Raw genomic sequence first — 23,394 nt, forward strand, 5'->3', positions numbered from 1 at the left:
CCACCCACACTCCCTCACACTACACACCACCCACACTCCCTCACACTACACTCCACCCACACTCCCACATGCACACCTACCACCCACACTCACACACACACATACACACTCCCCTCACACACTACACACTCCCTGCACACACACATTCCACACACACACCCCACACATTACACACACTCCCCTCACGCACACCCCCCACACACTACACATAGTCCCCTCACACACACTACACACCACACTCCTTGACACACACACACTCTCCCTACACACATCCACACACCCCTACCCCTCAGTGCGCACGCGCACACACACACACACCCCCATTCACCTACATACACACACACACATTAACTCACCACACATACACACCCACCCCACACCCCATACATAGACAGACACTCCCCACACACCCCACACACATAAGCTGTAAAGCAGTGGGACCCTCACATGTAAGACGCCCACATAAGTGCCCCTGAGAGGCAGCCGCATCTCAACACCGCGGACCCTAATGACCTGGCTCCCTCCCCTGCGTGTCCCTCCAGAGGAAGCCTGGACCTTGTCACGCGCACACTCCGTCACCGCATGATTGTGTCTAAACTCCTTGGCTTGGCATTCGAGGCCCTTCCTGGCACAGCTCAAGCCTCGAATCCCGGCAGAGCCCAAGCCTCCCTTGCATTCACCCGCTCAGCACTCCGTGGGCATCTCTGTGCACCGTATAGTTACTGAGCACCGAGCGGGAGTCGCATGCAATCCCTCCCCACAAAGAGCCCACAGGCTAGTAAGGGAGGCAGACCCGTGCACAGGCACTCATCACACACCCGGCGGGCACCTGATGGCAGGGTGGGCCCACCACCCAAGGGGAGTGTGGCCGCCGAGGGCTTCTGATGGTAGCTGGCCTTGTTTCACTTAATCCCCGTGGCCACCCTATGGGGAGGGACCGTGAGCAGGGTTGTGAGAATGCTTGAGCCCCCGGGTGGGGGACGAGGTGGGGAGGGTGCGCCACACCGAGAGGTGACAGTGCTCGTAGCTGCCGTGCCCATGATGGGGCTGGAGAAGGGCTCTGAGCAGAGGCCGACCCATGACTTCCAGCCTGAGCCTGACCCCTCCTCTGCAACAGACCTGCCCCTCCTCAACATGCCAGGCCTGGCCCAGCCCTTCCCTTCTGTGGGGTACGTAGGAAGAAGAGAGGTGCCACTTCTGTCTTCCCTCCACACCAGAGCACAGTCCAGCCCAGCCTGGCCCCTTCCAGCTCCTCCCCAAAGCACATGCTTCATCCCGTCTGTTCCAATTTTTGCAGATGCTGGTCCGTTCTGGAACCCTTGCTGGGCCAGGACTTATTTATGGATCAGGGCTGGAGGGGGCCTGAAGGGCAGGTGTACCGTGTGGCTGGCCTCCTCTCGACCCCCATTCCTGGCTCCCATCTGTCTTCGCCCTGTCTTTTGGTCCCTTGGTCCTCACACTTGTCTTTCTCTGCGTGTCTCTGTCTTCACTCTCTGGTTGACTGTGTGCAGCTGCGGAAGGTGAGGCTCTGCCCTTCACCCGCTTGATGGTCTTGGATGAGCCATTTAGGCCCAGTTGCCGTTCTCCCACCTGGGAAATGGGGTCGATAGCTACCTACCTTGCAGGGTGCCCTGGAAGATTAAGTTACAAATAATACAGTGAGGCTCCTGGCCCACAATAAATGGTAGCTGTTGGTGTGTTCTCTCTCTCTTTCTGTCCCTCCTCCCCCCACCCACTTTCCCTCTCCCCTCTCTCTTGGCCCCCTTCTTCTGCTGAGGAGTTGAAAACACTCTGCTCATTCCCCCACCCCGCCTTCGGTCCACCCCCATTTTCTTTCTTCTCTCTGTTTCTCTGCTTAAGTGAATCAGAACACAGAACTGGTTTGTTCTTTGTTAAATCTATCAAATGCCTTTACGTTTCCCCGTTGTCAATTGTCAAAGCCTAGGAATGAAGCGTTTTCTGTCTTGCATCTGCGGTGAAGTGTTCCTCGGGCAACCCGCCTTCCTCCTGGGACGGCCCTGGGTGGAGAGACCTCTGGGCTCAGCCACAGCCTGTGAGGCCCTACTCCTTGGCTGGCCCACTGTCCAGCAGGCAGGGGCCACCAGGGCAGAGAGGGGGTGTTGCGACGCAATTCTTCTCTTTCCTGCTCCTTTGAACTCCATTTATCCCAATTTGCTAAATTTAAACTCAGTTTTTCCAGAGTGGCTCTACTTGAGGGCTTAGCCAGCTAAATTAAGGTTTTTCCTTCTCTTTCCCATGGCCTTTTATGAAGCTACCCAGCATTAATTATCATGTTTGTCACTGGGTAATAAAAACCTCTGAACTCCCTGCCACCAGATTATCTTTGTAAAGAAATGCAACTCACTTACAGTTAATAACCAGAGGCCCCGCCGTCCCCAGCCTGCTAAGGCGAGGTGATTTATAGCACCCGCCAGATGAGCCCATGCACTTTTGTGCAGGACGAGTGCGCTCTAGACAGCCCGGATTTCCTCCGAGTCGCAGGCTGTGTCTGCCTTGCAGTCCCCGTTCCAGGTTCGGTGGCTGCTGGCGAGATGCCCACTTCCTACCCGTACAGGCACCAGGCCCCTGAGGCCAGGCGGGTGTGTGAGGCCCTGCCCCAGGAGAGCCGGCGGCAGATGGAGTTAATGTTCTTGTCCTCTTTCCCCTCACAGACCACGTCTCGGTTGGAGGACTCGGGGACAGTTTTTATGAATATTTGATCAAATCCTGGTTGATGTCGGGCAAGACAGATATGGAGGCTAAAAATATGTACTACGAAGCCTTGGAGGTAAGACAAGCACTGGATTATTCACAGGCCGCTGGTCACCAGCCTCCGGCTCTCTCACAGGCCCCTGAGTGCTGGGGCTGCGGGGCCAGATGGGCTGAGGCTTGCTCCCACCCCCTGCAGTGAACTGGTGAGAAGATTGACAGGACAGCCCCCTCCCAGCCAGGCATTTTACACCCCTGCGACCCTCCCACATGCTCTAAGACGGAGGCTGTGTCAGATGCAAAACCCAAGCTCAGGGAGGTGAAGTCATGTGTCCGAGGTCTCCTCGGAAGTGACCATCAGTCTGATTCAGAAACCGCCACCTGCTCGGTGTCTGTGCTTCGGCTGATGTGTCAGAGCCCAGAATGCAGCCAGACTGGGGGCTGGCACCCCGAAGGGTGGCTGCCAGAGTGCGACCCTCAGCCGTGTCTTCCTTGGACAACAGAGGTGACAGCAGAAGTATGTCCAAGCTGGAAGAGGCCTCCTTCAGTGGAGCATCCAGTTTTGCTCCTTCTCTTTATGTGGATGGAAACCAAGGCCTAGAGAGGGGAAGGCACTTGCCCAAGGCCGCACAGCACAGAGCTGGCCAAGCTGGCACCACTGGTGGTCTGTCCACGGGGTGTGGCATGAACGAGGGCTGGAAGGCTGAGGTGAGTCCCTCCAAAGAGGAGAGACCAGGACAGAAGAGGGAAGCAGTTAGCTTGAGCCATTGGGAAGAGGGCTAGGGAATCCCACGACTCAACAGATACCTCGGAGCCCAACTAAGGAAAAGGCACTGGGCCGGCTCTGGGCCTCAGTTTCCCCTTAATGCAAGTTGAGCAAGTTGGATCTACTCTGCCACCACCTTGGTCTACACTACCTCCTTATTTCCTCTAAACCGGCTTCCCCTCTGCCCTGCTCTCTGAATGCTGTGTGGGGAACAGAAGCCAGAAGAGCTGGACATGCACATCCCTCTCCTCTCTGGCCCCCCTTAGCACCTGGAATAAATCCAACTCCTCTCCTTTACCCATCGGGTCCGCCTTCCCTGGGCCCTGCTGATCACCCTGACTTCACGCCTGCCTCTCTGCCCTGTGCTCTCTGCGCCCTGGCATCAGTCTTCCTGCTCTTCCTCAGACACCCCAGGCGACTCCCACCTCAGGGCCTTTGTACTTGCTGTCCCCTCTGCCTGGAATATCATTTCAATGGCTAGGTCCCACTCACTAGTCAACTGTCAATTCAGATGCCACTGAAACTACCATTCCCAGCCTGTCACATACCCAGGCTTATTCTCTTCACCTTCATCACCCTCTACAATTATCACAGGCATGTATTTGTTTACTTGCTCATTCTCTATCTTCCCCAAATAGAATGTCAGTTATCTGGGATTAGAGATCTTGTCTGCTCCTAAAACAGTGCCTGGCACATAGCAGGCACATGGTAACTGTTTTGTGAACAAATGAATGAATGCATGCATGCATGAATGCTGAAAGGATGGATGGAGGGAAGGATAGATGGATGGAGGGAAGGATGGATGGATGGAGGGAAGGATGGATGGAGGGAAGGATGGATGGATGGAGGGAAGGATGGATGGGTGGAGGGAAGGATGGATGGATGGTGGGAAGGATGGATGGATGGAGGGAAGGATGGATGGAGGGAAGGATGGATGGGTGGAGGGAAGGATAGATGGATGGAGGGAAGGATGGATGGATGGAGGGAAGGATGGATGGAGGGAAGGATGGATGGATGGTGGGAAGGATGGATGGATGGAGGGAAGGATGGGTGGATGGAGGGAAGGATGGATGGTGGGAAGGATGGGTGGATGGAGAGAAGGATGGGTGGATGGAGGGAAGGATGGATGGAGGGAAGGATGGATGGGTGGAGGGAAGGATGGATGGGTGGAGGGAAGGATGGATGGAGGGAAGGATGGATGGATGGAGGGGAGGATGGATGGAGGGAAGGATGGATGGATGGAGGGAAGGATGGATGGGTGGAGGGAAGGATGGATGGATGGAGGGAAGGATGGATGGTGGGAAGGATGGGTGGATGGAGGGAAGGATGGATGGATGGAGGGATGGATGGATGGAGGGAAGGATGGATGGATGGAGGGAAGGATGGATGGAGGGAAAGATGGATGGATGGAGGGAAGGATGGATGGGTGGAGGGAAGGATGGATGGAGAGAAAGATGGATGGATGAAGGGAAAGATGGATGGAGGGAAGGATGGATGGGTGAGTAGATAGATGGGTGGGTGGGTGTGGGCAGTTGGATGGATGGATAGATGGTCTCTGACTACCCTCTGATCACAGGAATCTGGCCAGGAATGGTGGTGCTTAAAAGACACACATTGAAACGGACTGCTAGAGCCCTGGACCCTTTAAACCGTAGGCTCAGCAATGAGTTTTCCCTGCCCAGCTCCCTGGCACAAGACCTCCGTCATGAAGCAGCTTCTGGGACTATAGTCCCATCTCAGTCTGAGTCCCAGCCTTGTTCACTCCAGTCTTTGGCTGAGCTCAGACCAGAGCCCCAGTCAGAGAATTAGTGTGCAGCTGGTGGTGGCCAGAGTGTGCTGCCCAGAGGCCCTTGATGCCTTCTCTTGCAGAGTAAACATAAAGTTAATGAGCAGCCAGGCTCCCTGCCCTCAGGGCACACTGTAGTTGAGGCTTCAAGGGAAGAAGTGGCCATGAATTATTTAAGGCAACTCGGAGCACTTGATTTTGTAGGAGAGAACTTTGAATAGAAGAGGCTTTGCTCTCTGCATTTGATCTTCCCAGTGAAGAGCCTGGAGCGTCTTTGACCCTGGGTGAAGGCTGGGCCTCTGGCAAGTTTGGGGTTTTGAAGAATCTTCTGGTGCTTCTCAACCATGTTGGCATGTTAAAATCACCTAGGGAGCTGCAAAGTCCTGATGTTCAGACTGCACCCCTGACTCAGAACCTCTGGGCATGGGGCCCGGGCCACACATGAACCTCCTTGGGATTTCCGTGTGTAGTCAGGGTTGGGAATCACTGACGAAAGACTTTCACCCCTGCCTGTACCTTAGGAACACCTGGAGAGCTTTAAAAATCCCATGTCTAGCCTCACCCCAGGCCAATTAAATCCCAATCTGAGCTTTTTAAAAAGTTCCTTCCACGGCCGGGCAATGTGGCTCACACCTGTAATCCCAGCACTTTGGGACGCTGAGGCAGGCAGATCACGAGGTCAGGAGATCGAGACCATCCTGGCTAACACGGTGAAACCCCGTCTCTACTAAAAATACAAAAAATTAGCCGGGCGTGGTGGTGGGCACCTGTAGTCCCAGCTAATCGGGAGGCTGAGGCAGGAGAATGGTGTGAACCCGGGAGGCGGAGCTTGCAGGGAGCCGAGATCTGGCCACTGCACTCCAGCCTGGGCGACAGAGCGAGACTCCGTCTCAAAAAAAAAAAAAAGAAAAAAGAAAAAAAAGAAAAGTTCCTTCCACAATTCTGTTGTGCACCTGGGGTCAGAAAACCACCAGGTTAGACCAGTGTCCAGCTGGGGTGGGCCTGGGAAGGTCAGACAGTTCGGACTGGGCACACCTCTGAGTGTCACGGCAGGAGACAAGAAGAACAGGGAGAGCTTTGGTCACTTTGGCCTCCTCTGGGCCAGTGCTCTAAGTACCTCATCTTCTTTAGCCCCCATCTTACAGATGATGAAACTGAGGGTCAGAAAGGCCCAAGGTCCAGATAGCAGCAGGTGTCAGAGCGAGGACACAAATACGGGTCCAACTCCAGATCCAGTGGGCTGGCCTCTGCTTACCAGCGGCCAAGTCACAGAGGGGCCTGGCTTGCCTGAAACCCCTCCCACGAGTGCTCAGATGGGGCTCCTGCAGGCGGCAAAGGAAGGAACAGCCAGTGCCAGGCACTGAGCCAGGCTTCGAATATCCTGTTCTTTAATCCTCACAACCGATCCAGGAATCATTATTCCCATTTTATAGATGAGCAAAGTGAGTCTTCAGTAAAGTGAAATAACTTGCCCAAAGTCATCTAGCTCCTAAATCGCAGAGCTGAGATTCAAACCCAGGCCCCTCGCCACTCTAGGCTCACTGCCTATGGGTTAGCCCTGCTCTGCAAGGAACAGTACAAATATTTTTGTTAATACTTTAAAAAAATAAACCCTGGGCCGGGCGCGGTGGCTCAAGCCTGTAATCCCAGCACTTTGGGAGGCCGAGACGGGCGGATCACGAGGTCGGGAGATCAAGACCATCCTGGCTAACACGGTGAAACCCCGTCTCTACTAAAAAAATACAAAAAACTAGCCGGGCGAGGTGGCGGGCGCCTGTAGTCCCAGCTACTCGGGAGGCTGAGGCAGGAGAATGGCGGGAACCCAGGAGGCGGAGCTTGCAGTGAGCTGAGATCCAGCCACTGCACTCCAGCCTGGGCGACAGAGCGAGACTCCGTCTGAAAAAACAAAAAAATAAAAAAAATAAAAAATAAAAAAATAAACCCTGGTCTTGCACCCCAGTTAGCTCCTTGCACCTCTGCTTGCTGTGATTTAAACCTTTTACCAGTTGTCTGCCAGCCTGCGCTGTCTTGTGTTTTGTTTTAAAAAGCCTTGTTTTTTATCTTTGCATCTGCGTGTCTCAGTTGTGTCTTCAAAGAGGCACTGGATTATAATTTCCTCTTGACCGCAATTACTTAGCTTGGGGCCAACCCGCAGTGGAAATAACCTGTGGGAGGCGGTCTGGAAGGTGCAGATGCCAGCTCTGGTGTGTGGCATCCTGAGGTCTCCCTCAGATGTCTGTGTTCTCTCCAAAGTGTTGACAACTGGTGACTCTGACCCAGGTTTCTGAGCCCTGACACTCCTCCCCTGCGCCACACACTTAGTGACGCCGAGCAGCTGCTGGGGACATGGCTCTGCCCGGGAGCCAGGCCGGGCCCAGAGCAGACCCCCGCCTGCAGCCCGGCTGCTCTGCAGGTGTCCTCAGCACTCCCCCATGTGGAGCAGGTGCCCTGGCATGTCACATTGTCAGCGCTTCTCCATCTGCCACTCAGTGTGGGTCCTGCAGCCAGCCCACCAGCCCTGGGCCCTGACAGGAGAGAAAAAAGAAAAAACAGACCCAGGAGTGAGCGAATGTTCCTTGAGCATCTCCTGTGTGTTGGGCACTGGCTGGAGGCTGCTGGTGGTGGCTTCTGCTGTCACACGGCACTCAGAGTCTGAGAGAGGGACAGATACACAACAGAAACATACGCCAAGTAGGAATTGCACCATGTAGAAGGGTGACGGGCCCATAGTAATGGCAGTGGCATTGCTGGTTTAAATTGCAGCATTCTCTCCAAGGAAGTGACATTCTGGAGGAGGTGGAGTTAGCAGAGTCAGGGCTGGAGCATGCAGGGAGGAGGCACAGCACCAGCCAAGCCCCGAAGCAGGAAGAAAAATGCAGCCTTCAAGAATGTCACCTTTGCAGAGAGACTTTCCCAGACCTCACTCTGCAAAGTACAGCACTGCCCCCACCCCAGCTCTTTGTTTTGTTTTGTTTTTGTTTTTGTTTTTGAGACAGAGTCTCACTCTGTTTCCCAGGATGGAGTGCAGTTAGTAGAGATGGGTTTTTGCCATGTTGTCCAGGCTGGTTTCAAACAACTGGGCTCAAGTGATTCATCTACCTCAGCCTCCCAAAGTGTTGGGATTACGGCATGAGCCACTGTGTCCAGCCCCTCCCCGCCTCCCCCTGCATTTTTTAATCTCATCCTCTCACTTTGTTTTATTCAAAATGCTGATCACAAATTGTACCTCTGGGCCAATTATGGTGACTCACACCCGTAATCTCAACACTTTGGGAGGCCTAGGTGGGTGGATCCCCTGAGGTCAGGAGTTCAAGACCAACCAGCCTGGCCAACATAGTGAAACCCTGTCTTTACTAAAAATATAAAAAATTGCTGGGGGTGGTGGCACACGCCTATATAATCCCAGCTACTTGGGAGGCTGAGGCACGAGAATGGTTTGAACCTGGGAGGCAGAGGTTGCAGTGAGCCAAGATGGTGCCACTGCACTTCAGCCTGGGTGACAGTCTAAGACTGTGTTTCAAAACAAAACAAATTGCGCCTCTCGTGTACATTTGGTTTTGTTGGGAATTCCCTGCACTAATGGGCGAGCTCCCTGAGGCAGAGTCCAGGCTCCTCTCCTGCACACCTGTAGCCGCAGTACCTAGCACAGCACTGACACCAAGGAAATATTACACGGCTCCCGGAATATTGGAAGCCAGGAGGGTACCTGAGTGAAAAGAGGCCGGTGTGGGTGAGGTAGGGTGTGAGAAGGGAGGGGCAGGAGACAGACTAGAGAGGAATCATAGGGGCTAGTAATTACTGGGGACTCGCTCTGTGCTGGGAAATAGGCCAAGCCCTGCAGGTGTATCTCATTTAATTCTCACAACCCTTTGAGGCAGTTAATGCTCTTATCCCCAGTTTACACGTTAGGAAACTGAGGCACAGAGAGAACATACAACCTGCCCAGTGTCACACAGCGTGGAACTGGTGGAGATGGGATTTGAACCTGACGAGTCTGTGCCCCAGAGCCATGTCCATAGCATCAGGTCCACCCTCAGGGTCCAGATCGTGGAGTCTTGGCGGCCTCTCTGGTCTTTTCACATAAGGGCACTTGGAAACCACTGCAGGTTCTAAGCAGGCAGATGATATGATCCGGTGTGTTAATTGCAGAGTACAGAGAGCCCCTGGAGAGTAGATTGGAGGGGTGAGAGTGGAGGCAGAGGCCTGGCAAGGGCCCCAGAGGACCCCAGCCATGGGCCAGGCCCCATCAGCCCATGGAGTCTGGTCTCAAGGCTGTGTGAGCAGCTTCCTTCCTCCCCTGGGTCCCCAGGGCTCCTGGGACTGACAGCAGTGTGACCCCCTCATGTCCCCGACATCCCAGAGTCTTTACAACAGCATCACCTCCCTTCCCACCAAAAGGTATGGCCATCGGGTAGAGGAAGAAGCAGAGCTCTGGACAATGTGGGGTATTGTTTCTATGCTGGTGTGACTGCATGGCCTGGGACAAGCTGCCCCTCCCATTTGTCTGTGTAGGGCGCTGCAGCCCCGGTGCCTGGCTTGCTGTAGGCATTAAATGAGGAAACGTGTGACAAAATACCGTAGAGAGCAGCTCTTAATTTTCTGCAGGTTCTTTTTGAGAAACTGAGAAGAATAGATGGACACTCTTCCCATAAAGATGCACATCCACTAAAAAGTGTTGGGTGCAGTTTTAAGGGCCTGGACCCCTGAAGCCTGTCCACAGGCCCGCTGGGTTTTTGGTTAAGATCAAACAGAGGACATAATGGAGGAGGAGGAGGATCACCTTAAAATATTTTTTAATGTTTTTTAAAACGTGGAAGATTTTTTAAAGACTGAGAGACTTGCCCTGGGGAGCTGCCGTGTGTCTGAGCCTCCCAGTGAATAGCAGCCCCTCCTGTGCCCTGGCAGGCATCTTGACCAGCAGAAATCAGTGGGCCTCCTTTGCCTGGGATGGAGGGCTTGGCAGAGCTGCCCTTGCTACTGTCTCCAAAATGTTCATTTTCCATCCTTTCCCCCCCTTCTCTGTGCCCTCCCACGCCCCTTCTCCCTGCCCAATCCCCACCTTGCTCCCAGGCGATAGAGACCTACTTGCTGAATGTCTCTCCCGGGGGGCTGACCTACATTGCCGAGTGGCGAGGGGGGATTCTGGACCACAAGATGGGGCACCTGGCCTGTTTCTCCGGGGGCATGATCGCCCTTGGCGCCGAGGATGCCAAGGAAGAAAAGAGGGCCCACTACCGAGAGCTCGCAGCCCAGATCACCAAGACGTGCCACGAGTCATACGCCCGCTCAGGTAACCCTGCAAGGGGAAGGGGCAGCAGGAGAGACTGAGGCTAGACACCAGGAAGAACTGGAAAGACCAGCAGCAGTGAGTTAAGGGAGCACATGGCCTTAGGGAAGCCTCCCGTTAGAACTTAGGTAGAATTTGAGAGATGTGCTGTCCAGGCTCCGAGACTGTACCCTGAATGAAAGGGAAACTAGTACAGACGCAGGAAGCGCTTTGCTTGTACCCGATGCTCTTCCGCCCTTGACACACATCATCACTGAACCTCACCACACAGATGAGGAAACTGAGGCTCAGAAATTACTTGGCCAAGGTCCCTTGAGAGGGGCATGGAGTAAAGGATCCTCCAGCTCTGGAGGCAGAAACGGCAGCTTCCTGAGCCCAGCACATGTCCCACCCTGAGTCCCATGCCTTCGAATGTGCTTCTGCCTTTCCCCCGGCACCCTCCTCAGAGGGGGTCTCACCGCCTCCTGCTCCCACCTGTTTAGTCGCCGTCTTTGACCCGTGACCACCGGAAAGCCTGAGAGCTTGGTCCTCCCCACCCACCACTCACCACTGAATTGTCAGATGCTAGAGTCAGAGGTCACATTTGAGAGCCTGAGCCTGGCTCCTCATTCTACACAGAAAAGCGGAGTCAGCCCAGAGGGGGAAGTGACTTAGCCAAAGTCACACTACAGATAAGGAATTGATCCTGGGCTGGAACCCAGGCCTTCTGATGCCTGGTTCCACCCCGTGTGCAAACTACACCCCTCAGAAAAATCCCCAGCCCCCATGTGGTCCCAGGAGACGCCCGCTGCTCCCAGTGGTAATCCCAGTGTTGGCTGGAGGGGACGAGCCAAGATTTGCAGTAAAAATCCCAGGCTCAAGCGCCGCTCTGCCACTGCCAGCTGGGCAGCCTCTGTTTTCTTATCTGTTCGATGGAAATAATGACACAGGTTTCAGAGTGAGGCACAGGGTCCCATGAGAAAGTACTTTGGCAGCCGCCTTCTGCCAGCAGCACTGCAGCCACTTGCTGACAGTCCACCGTGATGTGTCTGTGCCCGCCCCAGCTGAATGGGGTCTCCTGGAGCTGTTTCCAGGAAGTCAGAGATTCGCAATGGGTCTTTAAAACTGGTCGTCCATTCTCTTCAAAGAGCTCACTCTACCAGGGCCATAAACAAATAACAAATCTCAGGAATAATAAAAAGCTCACTATTTGTCTGAGACAATCAGCCCAGACCATAAAAGACAGCCGCTTAATAGAGCATATTGTTCCAGCCAGCCTCGGCTTGTCCCGTGGACGCCTGCAGCAGCGGCTCCTGCCTTCACCCCACTAGCGACTTGGCAAAACGACTGTTTTCTGATGGCCAGGAGCTGCTACGCCGTTTGAAAAGATTCGAGAGGCTAGGGTCTAGCTAATTCCTCTTCCCCGAAGCCCTCCGTGGAAGAGTGGAAGTCCTGCAAACCTCTAGCCCCTGCCTCTAGAGTCAAAGCAACCCAGGGCCTCTCAAGGTTTTGAACCCTGGTGGGAGGGAAGAGGGCTCACATTAGGAATGGAGCTGGGGACTCGGGTGACCTGGACAGGAGGGACAGGCATTAAAGGTTGAAGGATCTGGCCCTCATACCCTACATGTTGGGCCTCTGAGGGTTAGACCCAGGAGGGAAAGAGCACCACCCTAGGAGAGGCATCAGACACATCCAGGGTCAAGTCCCAGCTCAGCCACAACTCGCTGTGTTACCTTGGGCAAATTACTTAGCCTCTCTGATCCTCAGTTTCCGCCTGCGTGAGAGGGATAGTAGCAATTACCTTACTAAAGAACCATGTTTTAAGAATTGAAATAGTGTATTAAAGCACCCAGCACAGCCTTTGAAATCATAAGCGGCGACTGCAGAGGTGGTTACAATTATGGCCATACAACAAGAATGACAGCACATTGCCCCAAAACAAAACAGTGACAATAACAGAACCCAGGCTTCCTCAGGCTTTCCTTCCTCAGCTCCCTTTGTGGAAGTAGGTGCATTCCTGGGCAATCTTCCCTCCATTTCCACCTCAGCTGTTCCCAAACTCTAGAAGTTCTGGGAGGTGTTAAAAGCAGTTTTCTAAGAGAAAGGGTTCGGTGGAGAAGCCTCATTGCATATTAGCATATTAAAGGATCTGATAAATCCTGCAGATGGGAGACTCACTTTGTTTAACCCTTGGTTCCCCAGATGTGTTGAAACCCGAAACCCTCTTGACTGAGGTCTGGCTAACCTCTTGCAGAGCTATTGCCTCACAGTACACAGTCAATGGAACCCCACCCAAACCTTCACCTACCCAGACTGCTGAGTAGCTCATCTGGACTCTGAGTCCAAAGCTGCTCACATTTCGAGTCCCCGAGGATCTTGTTTTGTCCAGCCCAGTTCAAGAGGGAAGCTGGGCATCTGCCTGGTGCAGCCTTACGCAGCAGTCCAGGCAGGGGCGCCCCACACACACACACCCCTGACATCACCCTGGCCGTGGGCTCGAGGCAACTGACATCTCTCCTGGATCCCGAAAAGCAGGAGGTGGGAGGACTGACCTGGGCCTCTGCTTGGCTGTTTCCCCAGACACCAAACTCGGGCCCGAGGCCTTCTGGTTTAACTCCGGCAGAGAGGCCATAGCCACCCAGCTGAGCGAGAGCTACTACATCCTCCGGCCAGAGGTGGTGGAGAGCTACATGTACCTGTGGCGACAGACCCACAACCCCATCTACAGGGAGTGGGGCTGGGAGGTGGTGCTGGTGAGTGGGCCCCAGGGATGGGCAGCCAGGTGCCAGATGCCCCCTGAGAATTCACAGACAGGCTGGGTGCTAGGTGTCCTGGCTTGGGCACGGAGTGGAAGTCCAAGCCACACTGACCTCTGGCCACAGTTCAGAGTGCAAAGGGTCAAGGTGATGGTTACAGAGCCAAGAGTTCCCAGCTGGGCAAAGTTGTCCTGAGACAGGACAGGGCAGACTTGTGAAGAGGGTTCTGAGTGCCCATGGCCTTGGGGCCTGGGATCAGGCCTCAGTAAACTTAGAGGGTCAGAGGCTAGGCAGCTGCCTAGAGCACCACGCGGCCACCACTGTCCCAACAGACGCTTTCTTGATCCCGAAGCTGGGCAGCTCACCTCCGCCTCCCTCCTCTTCCCACAGGCAGCCCAGCCCCAGGGAGCCCCCACCCTAGTCTCTACTGGCCCTCGAGGCCTACCCTGCCCTCAGCACCCAGCCCCACACCTAGGTGGAAATTTAATGGCTGTCTTGGGGGAGGTGTCAAAGGCAGGTGTGGGGATTCCAGAAGGTTCCCTGGTGGATACTGAGCCTTCTCTGCCCCTATCTCCCCAACCACCCCCATGCCCACTCCGAGCATTGCACTCAGACGGGGTCTGGGGCATGCTTAGGTTCACTGGCCCTGTTAAGTCCACCTGCTTCCCCAGGACCATTGCACTTGGCCTTCAAGCATCTTGTGCTCCTATGTCCAGTCCACAGACCCCTCAGTGGGTAGAAATTGTATTTATCAGCCTATAGGCAACATGGCAAAACCCTATCTATACAAAAAAATACAAAAATTAGCCAGGCATGGTGATGCACGCCTATAGTCTCAGCTACTTGAGGGGCTGAGGCAAGAGGACTGTTCGAACCCCAGAGGTTGAAGCTGCAGAGTGAGCTATGATCGCCCCACTGCCCTCCAGCCTGGGTGACAAAATGAGACCTTGTCTCAAAAAAAAAAAAAAAAAAAAAAAATGCATTTATATAGAAAGATGAATGGCTTGGCCCACTCGCCTCCAGCCAAGGGGCCGTCTCTCCTGAGAATCCCTGGGGTGCCAAGTCCATCCCCAAATCCCAGCCCATGGCCATCACCAGTGGCCTCTCTTCACCTCTGCTTACCACTGTGGGTGAATCTGTGAGACCAGCCTAGTCTCCTGAAACACGAAGAGAAGCTTCCTCTAAGTTCAAACCAGGTGGAGAGCTCAGGACAGGCAGCCCATCGGGCCGGAGCTCTCAGAGGTGTGGGGGGAGGGAGTGTGGCCCCTCCAGCCTGGGGACAGGTGGCTAAACCCTGAAAGAATAATTTGATCTTCTGTTCCCACAAATGCCAGGAGTCCCCAGCCAAGGGGTTGGGGTGCTGTCTGCTTTCTAGCTCCAGCCTGCCAGGCTTGCACAAGTCTTGAGGGGCCTTTCCTGTCCCATGTTAAGGCTGTTTTCCTCCTGTTCCCCTTCCTCAGGCCTTGGAGAAATACTGTCGGACAGAAGCCGGTTTCTCCGGGATCCAAGACGTGTACAGTAGCACCCCCAGCCACGACAACAAGCAGCAGAGCTTCTTTCTCGCGGAGACACTAAAGTGAGCAGCGTGGGCTTTTCCTAGGGATGGACAGGTGGGCGGTTGGGGGCGGGGGTCTGCAGTCCCTCCCTTCCACAGTCATGTTCTGTGGTCACAGGACGGGAGCCCAAGAGGGGTGAAGGGCTTGGGATCCAGAGGGCTGCACCCCAGGGGTGAGCCTTGGGCCAGGCCGTTTTCTTGGAGAGTGAGACTAGGCTAGAATCCAAGTTCCCTAGGGATGCACCGTGTGATACCGCAGGTTCCTTCAGTTGCCCACCTATCTCCGCAGGTTCCTTCAGTTTCTCACCTATCTCCGCAGGTTCCTTCAGTTTCTCACCTATCTCTGCAGCTTGCTTCCATTCTGGGAACTCGAGTGTAAAATGGGATAGGATTAACGATGATGATGTCGGTGCTGGTTGCTGGCATTAACTTTCCCTCCTGTAGCCTCTGCAGTGTGGGTGCTGTGCCCTCCTCAATTTCTTGCTGTGGAGGTTGGCCACCCCACTTCCTCGCTGTTCCCCAAAGCAAGCCCCTTGTGCTTTAACCGATTAGGGTGGGTCAGAATGATCCGTTCCTTCCAGTGGGGAAAAAACCCACAACCTGGAAGCTGCAGTTCTAGAGTCACAACCACCTGTTCGTCTTAGTGCCCTAATGTGTGCTCTGAATGTAGAGTCTGCGGGCAGCAGTGGGGGACGTGAGAGCCGACTGGACTGGAGCAGCCCTCAGGCACCCCTGCAGAGGAGATCTGGGCCATAAGGGCTCACATACAGGGCCGGGCAGGTGAAGCTGGCTGATGGCAGATGGCAGAGCCAGGGTAAACTAAGTCCTTCTGACCCCAAAGCTCAAGGCTTTTCTCTGCATCCACAGCCTCCTTCCCCAGGACTAGCACCCCCACCCTGCCGCCCACAGTTTTGAGGTTTCAGGCTTCCTGACCTTGGTCACAGGCCCATCACAAAGGCCCTGAGACTTGTTCCCGGGCCCACCCTTCTTCCCCAGGCCACTGACAGACTGTGTCTTGCTTCCCTGCCCTGCCTGGGGCACAGGTATCTCTATCTTCTGTTCTCTGAAGATGACTTGCTCTCCCTGGAAGACTGGGTGTTCAACACCGAGGCCCACCCGCTCCCGGTGAACCACTCAGACAGCTCCGGCAGGGCCTGGGGCAGACACTGACCTCATCCCCCGCCGCCGCCCTGGGGCCACCGCAGGGATGCCTTGCCTTTTCAGGATTTGGGACTGTTTTCAAAGGGACTGGGAACGAAGGCCCCATCTCGGGCAGACCCCCAGCAGATGTGTCAGACAAGCAACTTCTTTTCCTCTGTGAGGAGACAAGACTTGGAGACGCAGCAATGTAAGGCCAGGGCCATGGCCACACTGGCCCACACATTCCTTTCTACAGAGAATTTCTATGAAGCCCTCTCACTTGCCATTCCAGGGCCAAAGGACCGGAGATTTGCAATCTGCCCCATGTATTTGATTTGCTTCCTTTTGGTTTCTCGGTTTTTGTTTTTGCTTGATTTTGTCTTTTCTCTATGGTTTAGTTTTATCACAATTATACATACAGTTTTCAGAATTATGTGCTTTCTAAAATGATGTCATCCTGATAAACAAAACCCAGTGTTTGCACAGATACAAAATCTTGACCCCATTATCTATATTTTAAATGCTTTTTGCCCAACACTGACCCTGCATTCAACTATGTGTCATTTACCTTATAATTTGAGGAGGGGTTTCCCTTTGATTGGGCCTCAGTGTTACAAATCACTAGTGCTTTTTTCATTATTATTGTAATGGAAAAATCTGTGAACTAGAATAAAAGAGTTTATTGAATAAGAAATATGATTGGGCTCATTGCACATCAGTGACTCCTAGAAAAACCATTGCAATGTTACCATCAGAAAGAATAATCAGCCAGCAGTTGATTTTAGGTATAATTTAGTAAATGATTCCAACTTCTATTACCTCCCCTGAAATCAGTCCTGATATATTCAAGAAGTGTGGGGCCAGCCCTTCAGATGCAGTTGTTTATTTACACTCAGGTTGAGATTGGGAAGAGGCCCAGGGAGGAGCAGCAACTTGCCTGAGGTCACACAGCCCAAAAAAGGCAGAGGAGAGTCTCGCCCCTGCTGTCTCCTGGCCACCCCAGTTGAGTGTCTGTCTGTTCCATCATTCAGCAGATGCTTGGTGAGTGCCTGCAACGGACCAGACACTGGGCTAGAGGCCAGGGACACCGCTGGGAGTGAGACAGTCATAAGCCCTGCAGTCTAGGGGTCAAGAGGGGAGACGGCGATGGTAAGGGAAACTGACAAGCAAGTGAAGTGACTGCAGGTCATAGGAAATGCTACAAAGGAGACAGATGGACAGCTGAGGACCTACCCTATGGGGTCAGGGAGGGCCTCTCTGGGCAGGTGACCTTCAAGCCAAGACCCAGAAGATACAAAGGAACGCAGAAGGACTATCTGGCAGAAGAACGAACCTCCCATAACCCAGCCCCCTTTCCCACCCCGCCCCCTCGATGCCCTCCCTGGGAGGGGGCCTGAAACACTGTGGCTGTTGTGCAGAGCAAGGAGTTCAGGTCCTAACACTGAAGTGACAGCACTTCCTCCCCTGACACTTTTTTTTGTTTGTTTGTTTTGAGACCCAGAGTCTCTTTTTTTTTTTTTTTTTTTTTTTGAGATGGAGTCTCGCTCTGTTGCCCGGGCTGGAGTGCAGTGGCCGGATCTCAGCTCACTGCAAGCTCCGCCTCCCGGGTTCACGCCATTCTCCTGCCTCAGCCTCCCGAGTAGCTGGGACTACAGGTGCCTGCCACCTCGCCCGGCTAATTTTTTGTATTTTTTAGTAGAGACGGGGTTTCACCGTGTTTGCCAGGATGGTCTCGATCTCCTGTTCTTGTGATCCGCCCGTCTCGGCCTCCCAAAGTACTGGGATTACAGGCTTGAGCCACCGCGCCCAGCCCGGAGTCTCATTCTGTTGCCCAGGCTGGAGTGCAGTGGTGCGATCTTGGCTCACTGCCACCTCCACCTCCTGGGTTCAAGCAATTCTCCTGCCTCAGCTTCCCCAGTAGCAGGAATTACAGGTATGCGTCACCACACCCGGCTAATTTTTTGTATTTTTAGTAGAGACGAGGTTTTGCCATGTTGCCCAGGCTGGTCTTGAACCCCTGAGCTCAGGTGATCCGCCCACCTCAGCCTCCCAAAGTGCTGGGATTACAGGCATGAGCCACCACACCCAGCCCTTTCCTGGCACATTTGCAGCTTGTCAACACAGTGGAAGTCACGGGAGAATTTTGAGCCCTTCCCTGGGCTCAGCTGCTTACTCTGTTCATAAGCTTTAGTAGCTCCTGCCTGGGGCTCTGAGCCAGGTGACCTGGCTTTAAATCCCTGCTGTGTGAACTTAGGCAGGTACCTCCTCTCTCTGGGCTCTTTTCCATCAAGCAGACAGAAAACCTCAACCCCACAAGGTTGCTGTGAGAAGTGGGAAGCTGCTGGTACCCTGGGCTCAGGAAGTGCTTGTTCCTGGTTCTGGAGACTCAGGACATTCCCAGAATCTCCTTAAGCAGAGCCGCTGGGGAGTAGCCCCTATGGCAAGTCACCATGCTCTTGACAGGCAGCATGAGAGCGTGACTCCCATGACCCACCTGTGCTCACTTAAAAAAAAAAAAAAAAGCAAACCAGGAAAACTGACTACACAAACATTGTAGAAAGATTAGAAAATAGAAGCAGAAAGAAGACGCATTGGCCATCCCACTCTCTGGGGTGAATACTGTTATATTTTCTTCTAGGCCTTTTTCTATGAATATATAGAATATCTATTTTGCCAACGTGGTATCCTACTATGCACACTGTTTTCTTATAATCTGCTTTTGCACTTAACTATATATTGTGAACCTCTTTCCATGTCAACAAATACACGTTTATCTCATCGCTGTGCGTGCTTGTGGAGTATTCCATTGTGTACTGTAGCCTACTTTGCTGATCTAAGCCCCTGTTGCCAGGCATTTGGGTTTGTGTCCATCTGGGATTTTAGTTACAAATCACAGAAACCAATCCTGTCAACTTAAGCACAGAGAGGGATTTACTGAAATGTCATGGGGTGGCTTATGGAATCTTAGGAAGGAGTAAACAGTCGAACCTCAATAAGGGCTAGAAAGGACTTGGCCAGGGACGCTTCAAGAACCAGGGAAGCCTCTCTAGGCACCGCCATCAGAAGGGCTGAATCCAAATGTTTCCAGATCCTACTGTGGCTCCTTTCCATGTGGCCTGGCCTGGGTCTCATGCCTGCCCCTAGCCAAGGGCAGGGCCAGGCATCTTGACTTGGCAGACCCCCTGAGATTACCCTGTGCAATGGGTGATGGACTGTTCCCTAGAGAAAAACATGAGATTCATCACCAAAATAAGGGACCTGCAGGCTGCACAGGCAAAAACAGCAGGACTGTTTACAGTTTGCTTTGATTCCTTCAGTATTATACAGAGAGTTATGAAGAGCATACTTAACCATCCTCCTTTTCACTTTTGTCCAATTATGTCCTCAGAATAACTTCTAGAATGTCTCTGTCTCAAAGCCACTTTGCAGTTCCCCAAGCCCCAGGCTCCCCCGCCAGGCCCGTGCGGCTGTCTCCCTCTCCTCTCCTGTCCTCTGCTGTATTGCTGGGAGGAAATTGTAAAAATGAATATTTTAAAATGTATCCTCCAGGAGGGCCCTTGCAGGTGGAGAAATATCATCCTTTTGGCAACTTAACTCTATTCCATGGATAAAAATAAGTACGACTCAAGATAGGCCGAGAGGAAAGAGGAATTAAGGGATGACTCATCCTCACTGAAGGTAGGAGAGAGCTTCACAAGCCACAGAATCTGAACACCCAAACCTCTCACTGAAGAGCCCTCTCCTTCCCCAGCTGGGGGTCAGTGCGCAGCTGCCAGGCTCATTTTAAGCCTTGTCTGTGCCCTCGCTGAGGATGGAAGTACCGATTGCACCTGCTTCCCTCATAGAAGGGCGTGATGTCGGCTCCTTCCCAGAAAGCTTCATCAACACCCAGCTCCTGGCACTGAGGTCTGCAGAGCCTCACGGCCCTGGGAAGGGGGAAGTGGGGGGCACAGTCCTTTTCTACGTGCCTCCCTTTAAATGACTGGCCATTTGGTCAGACCGGCCAAAGGCGTTGGGAAGAAAAGCAAAAATGGAAAATCTGATTTAAAGGCAGCATCCAAGATGTGATTCTCAGTTCCATTCCCTCTGCTTTGAGGAGGTGACCCCACTGTGGTTTGAGAAAGTGCCAGAGATGAATGGGCCAGCTTCCCCCAGCGTTTCCCCTGGGGGCCTGTCCTTGCAAGTATGGTCATTGGTCATGGGGCACAGAGATGCTCGGCCCTCTGTGACTAATGCTTAATTACACCCTACTGGAGGAGGGGGTGCTGATTCTATTTTTCGTATCTGAAAATATCAGTTTGGTTTCCTATATTTGGAGCACGATTTTGTTCCTGCTCAGCCTGTCTGTTAAGTCGGAGCTTCTCAAACTTGAACATGCACAGGAATCACCTGGGAGCTTGTTAAAATCCAGGTTCATGTTCAGCGGCTGTAGCATGGAGCCTGAGATTCTGCCTTTTTTTTTTTTTTTTTTTCCTGAGACAGGGTCTTGTTCTGTCACCCAGGCTGGAGTGCAGTGGGGCCATCACAGCTCACTGCAACCTCCATCTCTGGGGCTCGAGCAGTCCTTCCATCTGGCCTCCCGAATAGCTGAAACTACAGGTGTGTGCCGCCACATCCAGCTGATTTTTTTCTCTTGCTATGTTTCTCAAGTTGGTCTCAGACTCCTGGGCTCAAGCAATTCTTCCGCCTTAGCCTCCCAAAGTGCTAGGATGGCAGGCATGAGCCACTGTGCCCGGCCACATTCTGCTTTTCTTTAACAAGCTCCCGGGCGATGCTGATGCTGCCAGTCCTTGGACCCCACTTTGAGTAGCAAGACCCCAGTTGGTGGCCACTGCCTTGGTTTCTGCCTTTTCTTTGCATTCCTGGAGCTGTAACTGCTCCAGAGTGGCGTAGAGGGGCTCCAGTGTTGGGATGGCATCTATAGATACTTTGAATGCAGCGCAACCTACCTTAAAACAGGTGTGCCTACCGCCTGTGTCAACAGCTCTCCTTTCTTCAGGACAGCCAGGATAAGACAGGAGCAGGCTGGTGGCTTAGAACAGTGGCGTCCAGTAGGGTCACCCCATGTGGATCTGGAATACTTAAAATGTGGCGAGTGCAATGGAGGAACTAAACTTTTAATTTCATTTCCTTTTTTTTTTTTTTTAATTGAGCAGAGTCTCGCTCTGTCGCCAGGCTGGAGTGCAGTGGTGCAATCTCGGCTTACTGCAACTTCTGCCTCCTGGGTTCAACCGATTCTCCTGCCTCAGCCTCCCGAGTAGCTGGGACTATAGGCATGCACCACCACGCCCAGCTAAATTTTTTTTTTTTTTTTTTTTTTTTTTGAGACGAAGTCTTGCTCTGTTGCCCAGGCTGGAGTGCAGTGGCTTGATCTCGGCTCACTGCAACCTCTGGCACCCGGGTTCAAGCGATTCTCCTGCCCAGGTAACTGGGATTACAGGCATGTGCCACCACGCCAGGCTAATTTTTGTATTTTTAGTAGAGACAGGGTTTCAGCATCTTGGCCAGGCTGGTCTTGAACTCCTGACCTCATGATCCACCCGTCTCGGCCTCCCAAAGTGCTGGGATTACAAGCGTGAGCCACTGCACCCGGCCTACACCCAGCTAATTTTTGTATTTTTAGTTTCACCTTGTTGGCCAGGATGGTCTGGATGTCCTGACTTCGTGGTCCACCCACCTCAGGCTCCCAAGTGCTGGGATTACAGGTGTGAGCCACCGCGCCTGGCCAATTTCATTTCAATTGAATGTAAAGAGCTGTGCATTGCTGCTGGCTGCTGTTTTGGACAGTGCAGAATTAGAACTCAGAAAGTAACTACCCTGCTGATGCCGCGAAGACCTCCATCACCTGCACCACTACATAAATCATCTTAGCAGAAAATATATTGTTTAGGGACTCAAGGATTCCCTTGAACATACCTGGTTATTTTTATACTCATTCCAGCCTCTGTTTTCTGCACAAGCCTCTGGGTTGGGTTTGGTTTTGTGTTTTCTTACTCACGGTCTGCAGCAGGGAATGCAGTGGGTAGGCTGAAGGCAAGAGAGGCACAGGGGCGCGACAGGAGAGGACAACCCGTGTCGGTTTCATACAAGCACAGCCTTTGAAACTGGTAGACCTGTGTTCAGCTCTGCCCTGCCGTTTTCCAGGGCTGTATGGCCTTGGGCAAGCCCCTTAGTTAAGCTCCTCTGAGCCTCTGCTTCTCCATCCATGGAAAAGGAAAGTGGTTTCCAGGGTTAATCGAGCCTCCCCACCCCATCCCTTGTAAGAACTCAATGCATCCTAGCAGTGATTGTTATGATGTGAACCTCTTTGTAAACTATAAAACCTTGTGTAAATTTGAGGCAAAACACTGCTGTCAAAAATTCTTCTTTTTAAACAAAATGCTCTGAGACTTGGAGGAAACTGTATCAACCAGGCCCAGGAGACAGACCAAAATCTCAAAGCAATAAATCTGAACGTTTTTCTGCTTTTCCCATTGAGCAAGCATTTTGCCATTAGCCCTGAATCTACAGAAATCGGGAAACCGGGATGAAGATTTGTTGACTGTCCAAGGTCTTCCAGGGACCTGTCTGGTGCGGGGGATGCTCGGGCGGGGGCCCAGGGTTGAGGAAGATGCCGAGAGCGTGCCCAGGAATGTTTGAGGTCCAGTTAGTTTTTCCTCTTCATGGAGTACCTGATAAATCCTGTCTACAAAACTTTGGAAGGTGGGCAGGAAAAGATGGCACTCCTATTTATAGAGGAGGGAACTGAGGCCCTAACAGGCTTGCCCAAGTCAAACAGCTGTTCCCGGTCTCTGGGCAGCCTCCACAGAGGCCACTCTGCACTCCCTGCTGTTCCCCATACCCTTCCTCCACCCCACCCTTGTGTATGACCCCCAAGGCTAGGATGACCATCCCACTCATGACATTTGCTTATGACAGATTTTAACCTGTTGTTCCAACATCATAAGAGTACCCCCTTTGCTCTTAAAGTGCCCCAACTTGGACAGTAAATTTTATGGCCCCCTGGTCTAAGTGAAAACAACGATAACTAAGGTGTTTTTCCCAGAAGCCTTTGGTGCTCTGAGAAATGGTAAAACTCAGCCTGGAAAAACATGCAAATATCCCAGAGATTCTTTCCTTTAGAAACCAAGCTGGAAACTCCCCATTTTCTCACACAGCTCCATGTCTCCTTGCATGCTGCTTCCTGCCTGGACTCCACCCCCAAGGTATGCCTACTAAACTCCTCTCCAGTCCTCCTGGCTGCCCTCAATGCCACCTCCTCCAGGAAGCCTTCCCTGACTTCTCCCTGCCCCTCCTTTGACATAGGCGTTAAAAACTCCTTTGACCTGGGCTCCTACACACCTAGGGCAGACCCAGATATGCATGAGCCTCTCCACCGTAGACTGACCGCTCCCCAATCACAGGACTTTTGTCTTC

The 23,394-nt window shown here is 52.9% G+C and overlaps 1 protein-coding gene across 1 annotated transcript in view; it reads left to right on the plus strand.

Annotated features, from left to right (window-relative positions):
* The window catches only part of MAN1C1 (mannosidase alpha class 1C member 1), a 170,493-nt gene extending 153,821 nt beyond the window's left edge, over positions 1-16,672 (plus strand). Inside the window, exons 8-12 of the mRNA XM_025360462.1 lie at positions 2,673-2,788; positions 10,332-10,551; positions 13,108-13,280; positions 14,744-14,859; positions 15,882-16,672. Of these exons, the coding sequence (XP_025216247.1) occupies positions 2,673-2,788; positions 10,332-10,551; positions 13,108-13,280; positions 14,744-14,859; positions 15,882-16,008 (752 nt within the window). The 3' untranslated portion in view covers positions 16,009-16,672. The remainder of the gene's footprint in view (positions 1-2,672; positions 2,789-10,331; positions 10,552-13,107; positions 13,281-14,743; positions 14,860-15,881) is intronic.
* The last annotated feature ends 6,722 nt before the right edge of the window (positions 16,673-23,394 follow it).

The sequence above is a fragment of the Theropithecus gelada genome, chromosome 1 (assembly GCF_003255815.1).
Source record: "Theropithecus gelada isolate Dixy chromosome 1, Tgel_1.0, whole genome shotgun sequence".
Lineage (NCBI taxonomy): Eukaryota > Metazoa > Chordata > Mammalia > Primates > Cercopithecidae > Theropithecus > Theropithecus gelada.